Raw genomic sequence first — 16,718 nt, forward strand, 5'->3', positions numbered from 1 at the left:
AGTTGTCAATCAGAGAAAGTGAAGCAAATTATTACATTACGTGTAGAATCGTATATTTAAAAAATGCAGGTTGCAGTGAGATAATCCATTGACAATGGCTTTCAATTTTTCAGATTCTTTTTTCAACTCTAAATTCACAGCATTGACTATATTGTCAAAGTAAAAAAAATGTCAGGATTTATAGACAGTACTATATATCTGCAGTTTATTAACTGTAACCAGTGTTTAACAACATTCATGGAATAAACATCAATAAAAATAATGTGTGGTAATAACTTGTGAAGACGACACATTTAAAGTAGGTTGTGAGCACAATGTTACCACATTGCGGGCATATAAGGGTATTTTACCCATCAGAAACTAGGACGCACAATGTTTAAAATCATGAATAAAAGTCTCTATGCAATTTTTAAATGTCTTTTTCACATGTAAATGTACACACTATATGTGAATTGTTTTTTATGCGAATTGTAGATTTCAATTACACAATAGGTTATCAACTAAAATATTTGAGTTTGAAGAAAAATAAACAATATTAATTACTTTCAGTTAGTATGTTTATTGCATTTTAGTTTTTTTACATTTCTTGAAGCAAAGCTCATTCAATTTCATATGAATATAGTTTGACAAAATTAATATAGCAGTAATTAGACATTTTCTCTGTATATCTCTAAGGATCCAAGCTTATTTTATTCAAGGAATGTTTTGGTATCTTAGATTGCTAGTTGGACAGGAAGAGATAATACTATTAGAGGTATTCAGACACTCAAGAGACCTTAAATGCAGCATGAAATTATATTTATTTCATATACTAGTATTTATGTCTAAGTTTGTTATTAAATACAGTACAGTACTGATCATGTATTCCTTTTACACTCCTTCGTAAACCAATGCCTTTTTACAGTAAGGTATTTTTAAACAATATTAGTAATCCATGAAACCAGATGTACTTTTAAATTAGTTTATATAACTGCAGTGCGGTCATTATATAACGAACAGCATTCCTAACAGAGAAAATTAATCAATATGCTTTATTATAACAACTACATTTTGCGAGGCAGTAATGACACTGACATTCTTAACCTTTTAAACAAAACAAAATACATTGATTAACATTTCATCCCTTGTAGTGATTTTAATGTAATTCAAAAGCAACATTTTCAAAATCCAAAATGTATTAAAAATAATTTAAGTTTGTTTCTGCGAAATGCATGTGATGCATTTCTCTATTACTTTTGTTAAAAAGAAATTGCTTACATTCTCTTAGAATGCCTAATTGATTGAAACACGGTATGTGTAACAGTTGAATGACATACAGTAGCCACAGATATTGTAGTTAGGACAACCTATAGCATATAGATCTAAATGCAGCTGTTCACAATGTTCCATAACATACTAGCTTATATTAATCTTGTGCAAATTACTTTAATTTAATTTAAATTTAAAAGTATAGAAGTTACTTGTGTAAGAACATACTTTTAAAATGAATAAAAAGTTGGGGGAAATTGCTTTTAAGATATTCAGATTCAGATAATGTATTACTTCATATAGTAACAATGCACATACTTCATGGATAATTCTAAGTGAAGACAAAAATCTTTTCCTCCAACATCATGTTAATTTTAAAAAGTATTCCCTTGCAAAAGCAAACAATTATAATGGATTACTTCTTAAAAGTAACTGTCCCAAACACTGTGTATATTCCATTATGATGTCTTTCTTTCTACTCCAAACTGTTTTCCCGGCCTTACATATGTTTTCATTTACATGTATCACAAGCAACTCAAATGCTAACAGCTTTGAAGGTCTATATCGCTTTCATTATACCTTACGAATGACACAGAATAAGTGAAAAGCAAAAGAAGGCAGCACTGCTCAGTAGGTCTTCCTCTTATTCTCCCTTGTAACGTGGAGGTCTCTTCTCTTTGAAAGCTTCAAGACCTTCAAGTCTGTCCTTCGTCGGAATTACCTACAATGCACGTTAAATAAAAATATCTTAAGAACATTTTTTACAAAGGTAACAGGGGCTAAACTGCCTAATTCTGAAAATACTCAAAACGTCAGTGCCCAGTGTAAACAGATGGAACGATAAGGGGAAGTGAAGGCCACACATGGAAAAAAGTGTCAAGACAAAGGCAAGGGGGAACAAAAACCGAAATAGAGGGAAAGTTGAGGAAAGTAACATAGCAGATAATCTTAAATTGTTGTCGAGTTATATTAAAGAAAATGGAAAAGACATGTTTGCATAAGTATTCCGTATGTTCAAACCCTTTGCCTCAATTAATTTAGGAGAACCAAATTATCTTAACAACCCACGTAATTAGCTGAGTGGCCTCTGTCTGTCTACAATAACAGATGCACACATTATTTCAGAATAAATGCACCTGTCTCCGTAAGATCTCTCAGTAAAGTTCTGAATTTCAAACCTACTTCAATTATGAAGACACAGCAGCTTTCAAAATAATGAAGGGATAAAGCTGTAGAAAGGTACAGATCAAAAGAAGAGCAATGAAGAATCTCATAACATGGAAATGTACATGGCAAAACAAATAATTAATAAGCGTATACGTTTATCATACTACCCAGACACTGACAAGATCTGGTTGTCCTTCCAAACGGGTCAATAATGGCTTTGAAAGAGTTATAGACATAAATGACCGAGAAGGTGGGAAATAACCATGAATCAACAATATCTCAGTCATTTCACAAAGCTGGGCTATACAGCAGTGTAAGACCCATGCATACGAGTTTGCATCAAAATATTCCATGATAATGTAACCATGTGGCAAAAAGTTTTGTGGTGTACATTGTAACTTTTAGTATAAATGCAAAGCATTTGGCTAAAAACATAGTCCAAACCATCCCTTTAGTCAAGTATTGTCATTGGGGCATCACGCTATAGGATGGATTTTTTAATTTGAGCATTCAGGGTCTGAATAGGAGATCAAGTTTAAAAAAAAGTGCACTCATACAGTAATTTTGTAATTTCATAAAATAAGACACCAAAGAAAGTGTCGGAATACTTTTACAAGACATTGTATTTTTTGGCAGAAAAAGGCTTTGAAAAAGTAAATACAAATATAAAACCTGATCTCAGGTACCTGAGCATAACATGCTTCTTCAATTGCTAAACCTGTTGCCAAGTCAACCTAAAAGAGAAAAAAATAACATTACTGAAATTTAAAAACTCCCACATAAAAGTCAAACACGAGCTCTCTGGTGTTTTTTTTTCTTTTGGTGCTTGTTAGAATGTACAGTATAATGAATTACCAAATAGAAATGGCAAAGATTGACCTCAATATTCAATATAAATATAAAATGCAACCCTACAAACACCGTATTTTTACTCTTCATGGAAATGAGAATGTAGGTCGTAGACAGATATTATGTACTGTAGTTTCATCATCTACTGAAAAAATACATCATAAAAGATGTACAGTATCATAAAATTAAATCATAACGAAAAACATTAAGGTATTGACTATAAGTGGCATTACATTTTTCAGTTGTTTTGACATTCACTGCGGGGAAAAAAACATCTTCATCCATCCATCTTCTAACCACTTTATCCAATAGAAGGTTGCAGGGAAGCTGGAGCCTATCCCGGCAAGCAATGGGCTCGTGGTGGGATATACCCTGGTCAGACCCATCACAGGGCGCGCACATACACACACACATACTGAACTAGTGCTTATTTTCCCTGAAGCCAATTAACCTACAGTATTTGACTTTGGCCTGTGGAAGGAAACCAGAGCACCTGGAGAAAATTCAGGCAATTATGGGGAGAACATACAAATCATGCCGATAGCACCCCAGCACTTGAGCCTAAGGCCCAAGCACTGCAAGGAAGCATGCTAACCACTTTGACACTGTGCCACCCAGCATATGGCATGTGCTTGTGCAACACTGAACCATATATGCCATAAGTGCAAAAGATTATCGAAGCATTTTCAACAAAGGGCTGAGGTTGAGACTGTGAACAAATCAGGCTAAAAGAAAAGTTTACCATGACACAAGTCCAGTAGACTGTCACAGAATTCAATAAGCATTACCAGCAGGTAACACAATAAAAGGTAAGTTTCTTCTCTGCTTAGTCAAGTAATAGACATAGATAGATATGAGTTCACTAGTTGGCAGTCTTAGCCATATTTGAACTGGTCTCATGGTAACATTTTATAGTTCAAAGTGACTGCATATGCACAGGTGACCAGTACCGGTGTGCCATTACCACCTAGAGAACTTGGAAAATCTAGGGTTTTCCTGAACTGCTTTGTAACCTAGGAAGGTGGTAATGAAAAAATTCGACATTAAAATTTCACAGGCTTTTGTGTGATCAACTGAAAAAATCTGAATGTTTCCATTCAGTGACTTTTGTGCCCCTCTGATTACGACCCAGTAGGGAGCCCTAAAATTGCATTAAAAAACACAAAAAGTTTATTCTTCAAATAAAATTCCATCCTACAAATGCTGCAGAGGAAACAGAACTTAATAACAATAAAAGAGAAAGTCTGGAAACTACAAAGCAAAATGAATGATACTGTCCCTAATGGACAGCAGAGACAATAGCAGAGACTAGAAGATTGAAGCCATTTAAGAATAAAAAAGTTACTTATAAAAAAGTAACATTCTTTTTATTTTTTTTATCAAACTGCTATGGAAAAAGAGTTACCAAATTTGTTGGGTACCACAGGAACAGCAGTAGTATACCAAAAGATACTAATAAAAACACAGAAGAAACCTTTAGGACCAAGACACAATAAGAACATTGATGATATGTCCATGCTTTTGTCATTGTTCACTTTTGTCAGTGTCGCATGCTGAAAAAGAGGAGGCCCGATAAATTAATTAATGGTCTTTATTACAGTAGAGACTTTCAAGTCTGGTCAGGTAAAGAGAACACAGTTTCTAATGGCTACTGTACTGACAGAGAAGTTTCTGATTTCTGCATTTTTTAAAATAGAACTAGAAATTCACTAAACAGTATACATATTTTAATATAAGCCATGCACATTTTATAAACTACTGTATAAGTTAAAAGTTATTGCCATAAAACAAATAAAATAAATCTCAGCTGTAGCTGCCAGAGGCACTTCATCAAATTAGGGAGGTGAATATCTTAAATTAAACTCCAAATACAGCTGGTCTATCAGTATGTGTGATGGAAACTTTCTTGATTTTACAAAGGGAATAAATGAACATTCAGTATGTTATGTTATTGGTGTTGAACTTGAGTGGTCCTGGCCAGTGTGTTTGCAGGTTTTATCGCTCTCATTTAATCAGAATCACCTAAAGAGCTGGGAGTAGCTGTTACATTAATCCTGTTAAGCTAGCTGGATTAGTTCTCATCAAGAACAGGAATGAAAATTGCTGAAACACTGGCCTTACACTGGATCAGTTGGACACCCTAAATAGTGATTCAACTGCCATACATCCATATGTTATTCACAGGTTCCCAGACTCATGAAACAGTTTGTTTTTTGTTGAGTTTCATAATGATGTTTCTTTCAGAAAATGTGTTTTTTGTAAATATAATGTGCTGTATATGGAGCTGCTGCAACCAGAAGCAATTTGCAAAAATTAAAAATCTAACAATCTTAGAGATCATTAAGCACTGCTTATTAGTGAAAACATACTGAAATACAGCATTAAATTCATTAATCAATCATTGTAAACTGCCTACTGAGCATATCTGCCTTTTGTTGTTACAATATGTTGTTTTGTCCTGCATCGTCAAGTTAGGTCAAAGTTAAATATGATCTGCTATTATGAATGTCAGATTGTTTAAGCTATTTATGCTTATAAAGATATTTAAATGAAGAATGGAACATACTGTACGTATTTAAGAGATTTGCTCAACAAATACACCTGAAATTATGAACTAAAGTGCTTATAGAAAGTTCACAACCTTTTTCAAAACGTTCACCTTTTTCTGCGTAAGACACTGGAATAAATATGAATTAAAATCTACACATCCTACTCCACAACATCTTAGTGGAAAAAATATATAATTTTTGAAAAATAATCAAATTAAAGTGTCCAGCGCCTTGTAATAGTAATCCTAAATTACCTCAGGTGTAACAATCACCTTCAAAATCACACACCAAGATAATATTCTTCTCCAAGATATTCTTTAGATTGGTATTCTTCCACAATTTATCAGGAAATGTAATATCTTAAGTTAAATTAAGTCTTTAAATAATAATAGTCTTAACTTCTAATTGCATAATTGTAGAAGATTTGCTGACACTTCTTAAACCATCAATACAAAATTTGCTTATTTTATATCAAGGTTTGTTTGTACAAATGTACAAAGTCCCAAATGAACATGACTAGTTGAATGCGCTTCTCTCTTTTCTAATTGTGCATACAGCCAGATTATAAATTGAACAGTGCAACAGTCATATCTGCAAATTCTTTAGAAAAGACAAAGGGATATATCTGTCTATTTTATTTTTCACTCTTTTTCCAACATCACTTTAAAAAGTTTAAAACATTTAGAGCAACATACCACTGGTAAGCAATGTTGATACTAAACAAACAAAATCTAACAGGTTTATAATTAACTCATAATAATCCATAAATGTATCTATAAATGCAATTTTTAATTTAACTTAGTTATTTAAAACTTTTATTTAAAAACTCTTGTTTTGGAAAGTTGCTTGATGTTCAGGATTTCATGCAAAAAATAGATGAATTTAAACGCAGGTTTTCAAATGTAATTCATTCCATCCCATTAGAAGTTGAGTTGCTGTATAAACACTGTGGAATTATGGCTCTCCAAGACCAGGGATAATTATCCCTGCTACACACAGCAAAGATTTACAAGAAGCTAAACACGGTCATCCCATTTGATTCCTACAATGCCACAGAAATTATTAACAACATGTTGTATATGCCAGCCATATCACTCTGCAACTAACAACTGGCAACCCACTGAAGTAAGCAGGTCTGAGCCTGTTCAGTACCTGGATGGGAGACCCCCTGGGAAAACCTAAGGTTGCTGCTCGAAGAGGTGTTAGTGGGGCCAGCAGGGGGCGCTCACCCTGCGGTCCATGTGGGTCCTAATGCCCCAGTATAGTGATGGGGACACTCTACTGTAAAACAGGCACCTTCCTTCGGATGAAACGTAAAATCGAGGTCCTGACTCACTGTGGTCATTAAAAATCCCAGGGCATTTCTCGAAGAGTAGGGGTGTAACCCCAGCAAGCTGGCCAAATTTCCCATTGGCCCTTAACGATCATGGCCTCCTAATAATCCCCATCTATGAATTGGCTTCATTACTCTGCTCTCCTCCCCACTGATAGCTGATGTGTGGTGAGAGTTCTGGCGCACTATAGCTGCCAGAGTGCATTTAAAGTGCATTGATGAGATGGGAGATGATGTATAAAATTAACAAGAGTTCTGTGTCAAAATCTTACCTCAATCCCCTGATTAATGGCAAGTTTAGCCATTCTGACTGCTATGGGTCCCTGTAATTGAGAAACAAGGTTAATTGTTAAATAAACATAAAGTACTTCACAAACAAGGAAAAAGGATTTAAGCTGTTTTTTTCCCCCTGTACTTTTACTTCTTACTATGATCTAGATACCAGTTTAGGTTTTGATTAGTTACTGAATGAAAGAGCTCAGTTCTTATTTTGAGATCACATCAGTTCAGCAGGGTCTACTCTAGAGTAGTTGAACTCGTATGTACTGTACTATAGTCCTCTACACACAGAACAACAAGGCAGACATTTCTTAAACAGTTCATTTTTAAATAGTCTGTTATGTTTCTCAAAGGCTAGCAAAGAAAAAAAATATAGAATTCATAATTAAATAATAATGCATAATTCAAATTAGTAATTATATCAGTATAATTATACTAATTCATTCTATAATAAGAAATCCATCATCATGCACCAGAAGTACCATTGCACACCAATTGACCTAAGGAGGAATTTTAGGTAGGCCACATTGTGTAAGTCCTGCGTATAATTTTATTTAGGACACCGGGATCCCTTATTCTTATTGGCCAGTATCATGCGATCGCTAATGACCCATTAAATGGAATGGGTTGTGGGTTGCAAAATTACACCTTTTAAACTAATAATCAGCTGTAAATGCATTAATGAGGCACTACAGAGGGAGCCATCTACCTTTTGGAAATAACCCTTGAGTTAGGGCCAGGATAATGGTTCAGGATATGGTCAGGATTAAGGTTTTTTTTAGTAGCATTTTCTGTCAATGTTTTATTAATATACTGAATTTGCATATGTTAATAAGTGATATTTGCAACATCTACTATGAAGCACCGAGCCATGATTATTAAGATGCTAATAAGTCAATTTTGACAGTCACAATTCTTTATATTTTCTGTTATCTCTTTAAAAACGGGTTTCACACCACACTCAAAGGTCAGGCCATTACTACATGTGTTATTTATACGTTACATATATATGGCATATATACTTTAAAATATATGGCACAGTATTACCTTAAAGAAACTAAAAATAAACTAAACTTTCTAGTGACCCATAGTATCAATGCAATTCATTATTTTCTTTGTCAGATAAATAATTGTTTTTCAGTGCACAAGCTTTGCACTACAAACTTTTAGACTTAGCAGATTAAATAAAAATGATGTACTGTACCTGTTATAAAGCAAAAGATACAAGTGCAATGGCTGAGTGCACAGTACTATAGTACAATAATCTAATACTGGAATACAAATATGTTACATTACCCAGCACTTTAAACAGTACAGAAAATAGAATGCAATTAGTTCTATTTAAAACTGAGTTATACGAAGTAAATTAACAGAGTTCAAGCAAAGATTTGGAAATATAAGTTTCTTAAATAAGCCCTTAGAGGCATTAAAAGATATTTAGTCTTTAATCTTAAAATGTTTTGTATGTAATTCCTTATCTAGCAAAGCAGATTGATGTTTGCTCTAAAAACAAAACATGTTTACTGTAGGTTGAAACATACCACTGTGCTTGATCTACAGTATGAAGGAAAACCACTGTTCTTGACAAGAGTGGAAAGAGATGCTTGTTAGTCCTGCTCTGAACAGAGAAACAATGGTACATATCTTGAAATAAAAGCATGTACTGTGCTGACTCAGCCCAAGGCGCAGTCTGGGAAGCTTTAATGTTGAAGAAGGCGGGATTCACACGAAAGAAAGCACTTTACCTGAGGGATGAATTCTCGCGCCAGGTCTAGTGCTTTCCTGTAGGCAGCGTCTCCCGCCTTGTTCTGCTCCACTGAGTGGTTCACGAGTCCCAGGGATTTGGCCTCATCTCCATCCACCACTCGCCCCGAGAAGATGAGCTCCTTGGCTAGGGACGCTCCGATTGCACGAGGCAGTCGCTGGGTGCCACCTAGGGAAAGGCAGCAGATCGGGCTTGGTTACAGGATACCAGCAAAGATTTCATTGAATTCTTACGTACCTATGTATGTACATCATACAATAAAATGTCCATGCTATTGAATACTTCTTATATTTATAGTTAATATTACTAATATTATTAGAAACATTAATATTCTTGGTTCAATATTCTTTTTACTACTTTTTCTTACATTTGCAATATGTATATACAAATGTAATATTCCATAGTGGTGCTATCCACCTTTCAAAAACAGTAGCTTTACATGTATTTGCTTGGGGCGAACACATTATTTTAATTGCTGTTAAGCCCTGTTAATCTGGAGTCCCTATACCGCATTTAACAAATGGAAAAATAGGAGTCTTCCAGAAAACAATAAGATGTCTTTTTGAATAAACAACATCAAGAACAAGGAAAACAATTTATTCCGAAAAATGTTACATTGGGGGAAAAGAATCTTTAGTTTCAATAATCTTACAACTACCATGATCACTTCAGCTGTTATTTATACATGCTTGATGTGCTTGATGAAAACAGCGGTTTTGCTTTAATGCCAACACAGAATATACTAGAATTTTTCATCTGTAAATGTGTAGGCTGTTTGGAAATGCAGCTCGGGGATGCATGACTCATACAGCATTGATATGTCTTGTTAGGACGCAGTTTCATTTCCAGAGTATTCTTTCAAGATGCATTAAGCATAGCTGCAACTGTCTGACTTGAAAGACCAAATTTGCACTTAGAATAATCACGGCACGAGTCATTCAATAACACACCAATAGCAGTAAAAGGCCTTTGTTAAAAGCCTACTGTTTATACAGCTAGTGGACAAAAAACGGAAACACCTGGGTTAATGAGAGACAACCAGTATATTGAAAGCAAGGGCTTCAACAAGGTGTGCTCATACTTTAATTAAGCAGATAACATCCCAGCATGCTTAAGAGCATGTGTAAAATATTTAACAGACCTGGTTGCCCATGTTTCTGGCTGGTATGGGTGCTAAAGGAGACCTCAGTGACTTTGAATGAGAGGACAATGCTGGGGCATGTTTGGCAGGAGATTCAGTGACCACGACATTACAACTTTCTGATGGTAATGTCAGCATGGACCTTCACTGGAAAGATATAATCAGCACAGAGCAGCAGTGAGCAGAAATGCAAGGCAAAACAGGTGAGCAACTGCAGAACAACTAACTGCTAATTTTATTCAGGGGACTAGCAGCCAATTTAATCACAAACGGTCAACCAAGAATGACACAAAAGCACTGAGTGCTTGGTCCCAAAAGTAAAAGCTTCTGGTGGTTCACTAATGTTGTGAGTCACATTTTTCTGGCATTTGAGTGCATTGCCTTATACCTTATAAAGGAAAAAATGCCAATCACAATGTAATAGTACTGGGTGATCGTCTTCACCCCATGTTGCGATGTTTCTTTCCTGCCAGGAGTGTCTTATAGGATGACACTGGGACCCACAGAGCAAGTGTGGGTGGATGAGCATGATTTTGATGTCAAGGCCTTCTTCGTCAGCAGACCTAAAACGAATCAGGTTTTCATGGGATATTCTGGAACGTCTGAGAAAGTGTTTTCCACCTCCATCAACCAGGCATGTGGTGATTGACTCTCTAGTGGACATAGAGCCTACGCCACAGCACATACAGGCACAGGTCATACTGGTTGTACATGGCTGCTCAACACCCTATTAAATGACTTTACATTGGGGTTTCCATTTTGTCCACTACCTGTAGTATCATGAAGAATTTAAAGAACATTCTTTTGTTCTCTAACCTGTATAATCCAATTAAAAGTAATTGTACCCAATAATATGGGTTAACAAAGCAGCTCCCATTACATTTCTGTTGTTGTTAAGGGAAGAATATCAGGTCTTTCTAATACAATATTTAGTACGAATGCAGGACATGTCTCAACATTCTCACATTTTTTTTCTGATAAGAGAAATGCTGTCTAAACAAATCAGTTTTAAAACGTGACCTAGATGTGTCTAGAGAAGAAGCACATTCACTCAAAGACTGTTATTGTAAGGGCATAGAATGAATTGCTAACGCAAATGTTTTTAAGCTAGAGCTCTTATAAATGGTAGTTAGCTGCACCAGAACCATAACACCAGAAAAGGAAAGAATTTGTAATCTCTGCATAAACAGAGTGACTATGGCATTGTTCATTTCTGCCTGCTAAGAGCCTATCTGTATCTGTTTAAAAGTGATCTTTTACTTTTATGTAACACTGAATGAAATGCCTCGTTTTCTGGTGCTTACTCAATCTCTGAATCCTTGTGCTTACTTTATTTTCCTTTGAAATACTGTACATATAATTATAAAAAAAACAGAAATGTACATTCATAGCTGTGAAGGATTTCTGACTAATAGGTTAACTCCACAAACATCTTAAATGCAATGTTCAAAGTCAGCACTAAGATGATTTTAAATTTGATTTAACATGAAAATAATACAGTATGGCAAAAATCAACTAGTGAACAGCCTTTATGAATATACCATACCTTTTGAAAATGAATATAAAGCATACATTCACAAATTGCAGCTTGTCAAACATAATTAATGGGAACTTCATTTTAATGAGACATTTAACATCTTACCAGAAGTACATCTTAACATTCTTTTTGTATGACGTGTTTTATGTTATGAAACAATAATTCTTACCTCTTATAATCATAACTCATTGTTTTCCCTGGATGACAGTTATATACTACAAACCAGTCCATTGTATTAATAAACACTGCAAAGGAGTCTAATCATTCCGCTGCACAAGAAGTGTTTGCTAGAAAATGCAGTAAATGCGAACAACGTTAATACCCCTGAAGAACATACTGTAATTTAACATTTGAAAATGCTTATTTCATTCACTCATAAAAAATAGATATACCATTTATTGTTGTTCAATTCAGGTAAAGACTAGTAAAATTCTTCTCTGTTAATATATCTTATTTTTTCCAGCAGAGTTACTGTTTGGGTTTCAACTTCCACTTTACATGCACAACAAGAGGTCATTATTGCAACAATTAAAAGTTAAAAACAATTGTCTGATCATGCCACTCCACTCATAATATCCACTACCCTTACATATATCACTGTACATGTAACTGATGTAGATTCTGTATGTGTATGTAAAACTATTACATAGTCTATTACTATTACAAGGTCAGTCAACAATTACTGTATATTCAATGCTGATTTTTTTTTACCTAGAGGATGACTGGATTATTAAGATCGAAGTGAGTTTTGTCAGCTCCTGGACGCAAACAACACCTTTTATGCAACAGAGTTATTCACTTTGTGAATTTCAAACTGCATTAGAAAATACATAATGTATACAGATATCATCCAAACTTTTGACTACTTCTGGCAATACCACAATATTCTTTTAGACATGCACAATACATTATGTCATTGTGACCACTGCAAATGATTAAATGCACTTTTGAGTAAAAACCTACTGTAGATCTGTCAGTTCTGCTTGTTGTCTGTTACAACCTGTTTTTCTTTGACAGAAATGTGAACAAATTCACTCCATCTTAATTTTTTCCCCCGTATTTCAAAGTGTCACACAAATGTTCTGGGCCAAGCAGGCAGACATTGGTTTTTGCTTAAGTAGTGCAAGTACAGTAGGTCAGCATGTGTCGGCTGCAAAGGAACAAGTGTCACACCCGAAGAAGGCTCCACAGCCAAAACATTGTGTTTCTTTTCTTCTCTTTTCAGAATGGAATAAACCTTTACCTGTTCATCTGTTTTTGCCGCTTAGTTGAGTACTTTTTTCTGTAATGTGAACTTTACTGACACATTTTCAAATGAATAAGGAAACTTAATATGTGTAATGTCTTTTTGAGCAAAACAAGAAAGAATAAAGTAAAGTAATAATAAAGTATAAATATCACAGACAAATTAAATTTACATCATTATGAAAGACAAATTACACTAGAAGCAAGAAAATATGCTTATATGATTTTCAATCAGGGCCTATGCTGAAAAATTCAATGCATAGTCATTAAAGAGCATGTCAGACTAATAAGTTGAAAAGCAAGTAAGGGCAGCATGATAATTTGAAGAGTAGAGACAACAACAGTTTCTATTTATTATGGTAGCTCTCATCTGAAAAAAATACATATGTAAAAGTTTTTTCCCTTAATGATGAATCATGCTAGATATTAAATTAGTCTAAACAATTAAGTGACTGTTCAGAAGCCACAAAAATAGCAGAGCTGTAATTATCACTGATGAGAAACCTTTTCAATGAAAAATATAATGAGCCCAGCCACATTTACACTCTGTCAAACGTGTTTGAAAGAAACGTGTTACAAGTACTTTGCTTCTCTAATTAGAAAAGCCTATACTGTACATAAATAACAAACATTTTCCATACTCCTTGAGACCAAGGTTCAAAGGATGAAAAAATATTTCACTCTGTGGTTTTGAAGTCAAGTAGAGTCAGAGTGGGCAAAGAAGACCTCTTCCATCTTTTTAATTTCACCAGCAATTACTGAGAGAGGAAGACCCATATGAAAATGTATGCAATGGGACCCAGCAAATTTGAATGTGTGCAGGTTTCTTATCTGAAAGTTAGGTTCACAGACTGAATAAGAGCAACTATTTTATGTTTTACTCATCTGCACTGCTTGACAACATGCAATCAACAACTTTGAGTTTCATTTTACAACCACTCACACCGACAATTTCAATGCGATTAGATGCTAAAAGATATGAGATGCTGCAATCCACATTCTTACAGAGCTATTAGATTTAACAACAGTACACCACAGAGTAGTGCGTCTTCAAGAATATATTTTATTCTTGCCTTACATCGATAAAAACTGTCATAACTGTCACAAACATGACACAACACAACAAAACAACATGAACAAAAACCACATACCAAAATAAAATTTAATAAAGGACTCAAAGTCCTTATGACCTCTCAAATCTCTAATGGTCTCTTCCAAAATGTTCACTTATGTCTCTCTAGTTCAGAGTTCAGATCATAGCTTATGGCTGAAATTATGCCTTGTTATGAACCATGACAAATAATTGTGTGCCTACAATATTATTTGCACAAATGGTTGTAAAGGTTTATGCATATAGTTTATTGTATCATTGCATCATGTTGTGCAGGACTGATGAAGGAGTTTTTGCAGCAGATTTGGACACGCTGCTTTTTAAATTTTTTGTATTAATTAATATAACTTGATAGCTGTGTATTGAATTAAATGCACTTCCATAGAGGCCCCTCAGACCTATAAATGAAGTAGGGTACCATACTTCAGTTGAAAACACCTGAATATAGATGCTCTCTTGGCTAAGGAAGAATCTGGGCTCTGTTAATGGCAGAAGGCACTGGAGTCAGTTTTCACTGTCACTGCACTGACTGCTGTCTCAAACTTGCTAGTGGATGCAGCAGAACTAACACAACCGCAGTCTTACTTTGGCATGGGTCCTGGTGTGGATGACTGGGAAGGAGGCTGAGTGGAGTGAACTGGCCCCCTATTAATGAGTGGTAAAGAGACCTACAGTACAGCACTTTGGGACTCCCTGTCATTGCAAGACAGAGTGGTGTATTGGTCATGGAAGGAGCTCTGGCAAGTTTAATATATATTCTTCCTTGTATCAATACATTTATTTTGAATCTGTGTTTTGCTTATCTGTCACTGTCAATCTGTTATCTGTCATTTTTTTTAAATTCACATAACACTTCAGTAAGGAATTTGTATTTATCTGCTTCAGATGTACATTGCTCATCAAAGCATGGAATGGAATTAATAATAATAATTGCTTACACTTATATAGCGCTTTTCTGGACACTCCACTCAAAGCACTTTACAGGTAATGGGGACTCCCCTCCACCACCACCAATGTGCAGCATCCACCTGGATGATGCGACGGCAGCCATAGTGCGCCAGAACGCTCACCACACATCAGCTATCAGTGGGGAGGAGAGCAGAGTAATGTAGCCAATTCATAGAGGGGGATTATTAGGAGGCCATGATTAGTAAGGGCCAATTGGAAATTTGGCCAGGACACCGGGGTTACACCCCTACTCTTTTCGAAAAGCGCCCTGGGATTTTTAATGACCACACCTCGGTTTTTTACGTCTCATCCGAAGGACGGCGCCTGTTTACAGTATAGTGTCCCCGTCACTATACTGGGGCATTAGGAGCCACACAGATTGCAGGGTGAGCGCCCCCTGCTGGCCTCACTAACACCTCTTCCAGCAGCAACCTTAGTTTTTCCCAGGAGGTCTCCCATCCAGGTACTGACCAGGCTCACACCTGCTTAGCTTCAGTGGGTTGCCAGTTGTGAGTTGCAGGGTGATATGGCTGCTGGCCATTTAACTGGAAGATACCCACACACTTGTTTTCAAGTGAATACTGGAAATAAATGAAATATGCAGTCAGTTTTTCAGCAACTTCATTATGGGTTTTGACACAAAATCTGTATATAGTATTAGAGTGCTATGCATCTGTGCAGTGCTGTGTTTTTATTAATGTAATTTATTATGCTTTCTGACTCTAAGTTAATTATTATATTAGATCAATCTTATTTAATGCAACACAATCAGTAAAGATTTGGTTTCCAAACCTCATGAGTCTTTTAAGAATGTTTTCCTTTTATTTCACCACTGTGTTTGGCAAAAGTGTCCATTTCCTAAAAAGCCGTGGTAAAACCTAATGCACAGTATTTGTAATGTTATTCTGCTTCAAAACACCAAGTGCTTAATCATGTTGTAAATGGCTCTGGAGGTTGATTTCTAGGAAGAATATAGTCTTTCTGTCCATCTGGATCTCCCAGATGATCTTTATAATATAAAATAATTAGCAATTTGCATGGTTGCAACAAGCTTGTCTGGTTTCAGGAAATTATTTGCCTCGTATATTACTGGCAAGGGCTTCTATGTGGCCATCATATACTGTATCATACAGTATATATTGTGGCATTTGTACTGAATATGGATCAGTTCTTGAAAAATGTCACTGTATACCTCGATCATGTACAGTAACTGGCATTATAAGAGACAAGTCCAGTTACATTTTTAAAAGCAAATCTATTTTACAATGTCTGTACTGTACCACTACAGTTTATGCTAAAATAATTGTGAATTCACTGGTAAATCAATGTCCTTGTAAAAAGAAAATATGTAACACATAGTGATCAACTGCAGCTGTAGATTCATTGGTAAATACTGTACAAATACACCGCAGAACATCAGGATTTTTCTTTTGAGCAAACCAGCAGTCTACATGAAATACTCCTAAGTGTAGGAATTTGCCCACTATTTTGTATATTTCTGTTAAGAATGGATTTTAGCATGGTTAACTTTTTTCATGGAATATTA

General features: G+C 35.3%; 1 protein-coding gene across 1 annotated transcript in view; it reads right to left on the reverse strand.

Annotated features, from left to right (window-relative positions):
• Positions 1-539: 539 nt before the first annotated feature.
• auh (AU RNA binding methylglutaconyl-CoA hydratase) overlaps positions 540-16,718 on the reverse strand; it is an 83,439-nt gene continuing 67,260 nt past the window's right edge. The window contains exons 7-10 of the mRNA XM_088629812.1: positions 9,171-9,358; positions 7,419-7,469; positions 3,102-3,149; positions 540-1,969 (exon numbers count right to left, since the gene is read on the reverse strand). Coding sequence (XP_088485938.1) covers positions 1,892-1,969; positions 3,102-3,149; positions 7,419-7,469; positions 9,171-9,358 — 365 coding nt within the window. The 3' untranslated portion in view covers positions 540-1,891. The remainder of the gene's footprint in view (positions 1,970-3,101; positions 3,150-7,418; positions 7,470-9,170; positions 9,359-16,718) is intronic.

This window comes from Lepisosteus platostomus, chromosome 4 (assembly GCF_059453375.1).
Source record: "Lepisosteus platostomus isolate fLepPlt1 chromosome 4, fLepPlt1.hap1, whole genome shotgun sequence".
Classification (NCBI taxonomy): Eukaryota; Metazoa; Chordata; class Actinopteri; order Semionotiformes; family Lepisosteidae; genus Lepisosteus; species Lepisosteus platostomus.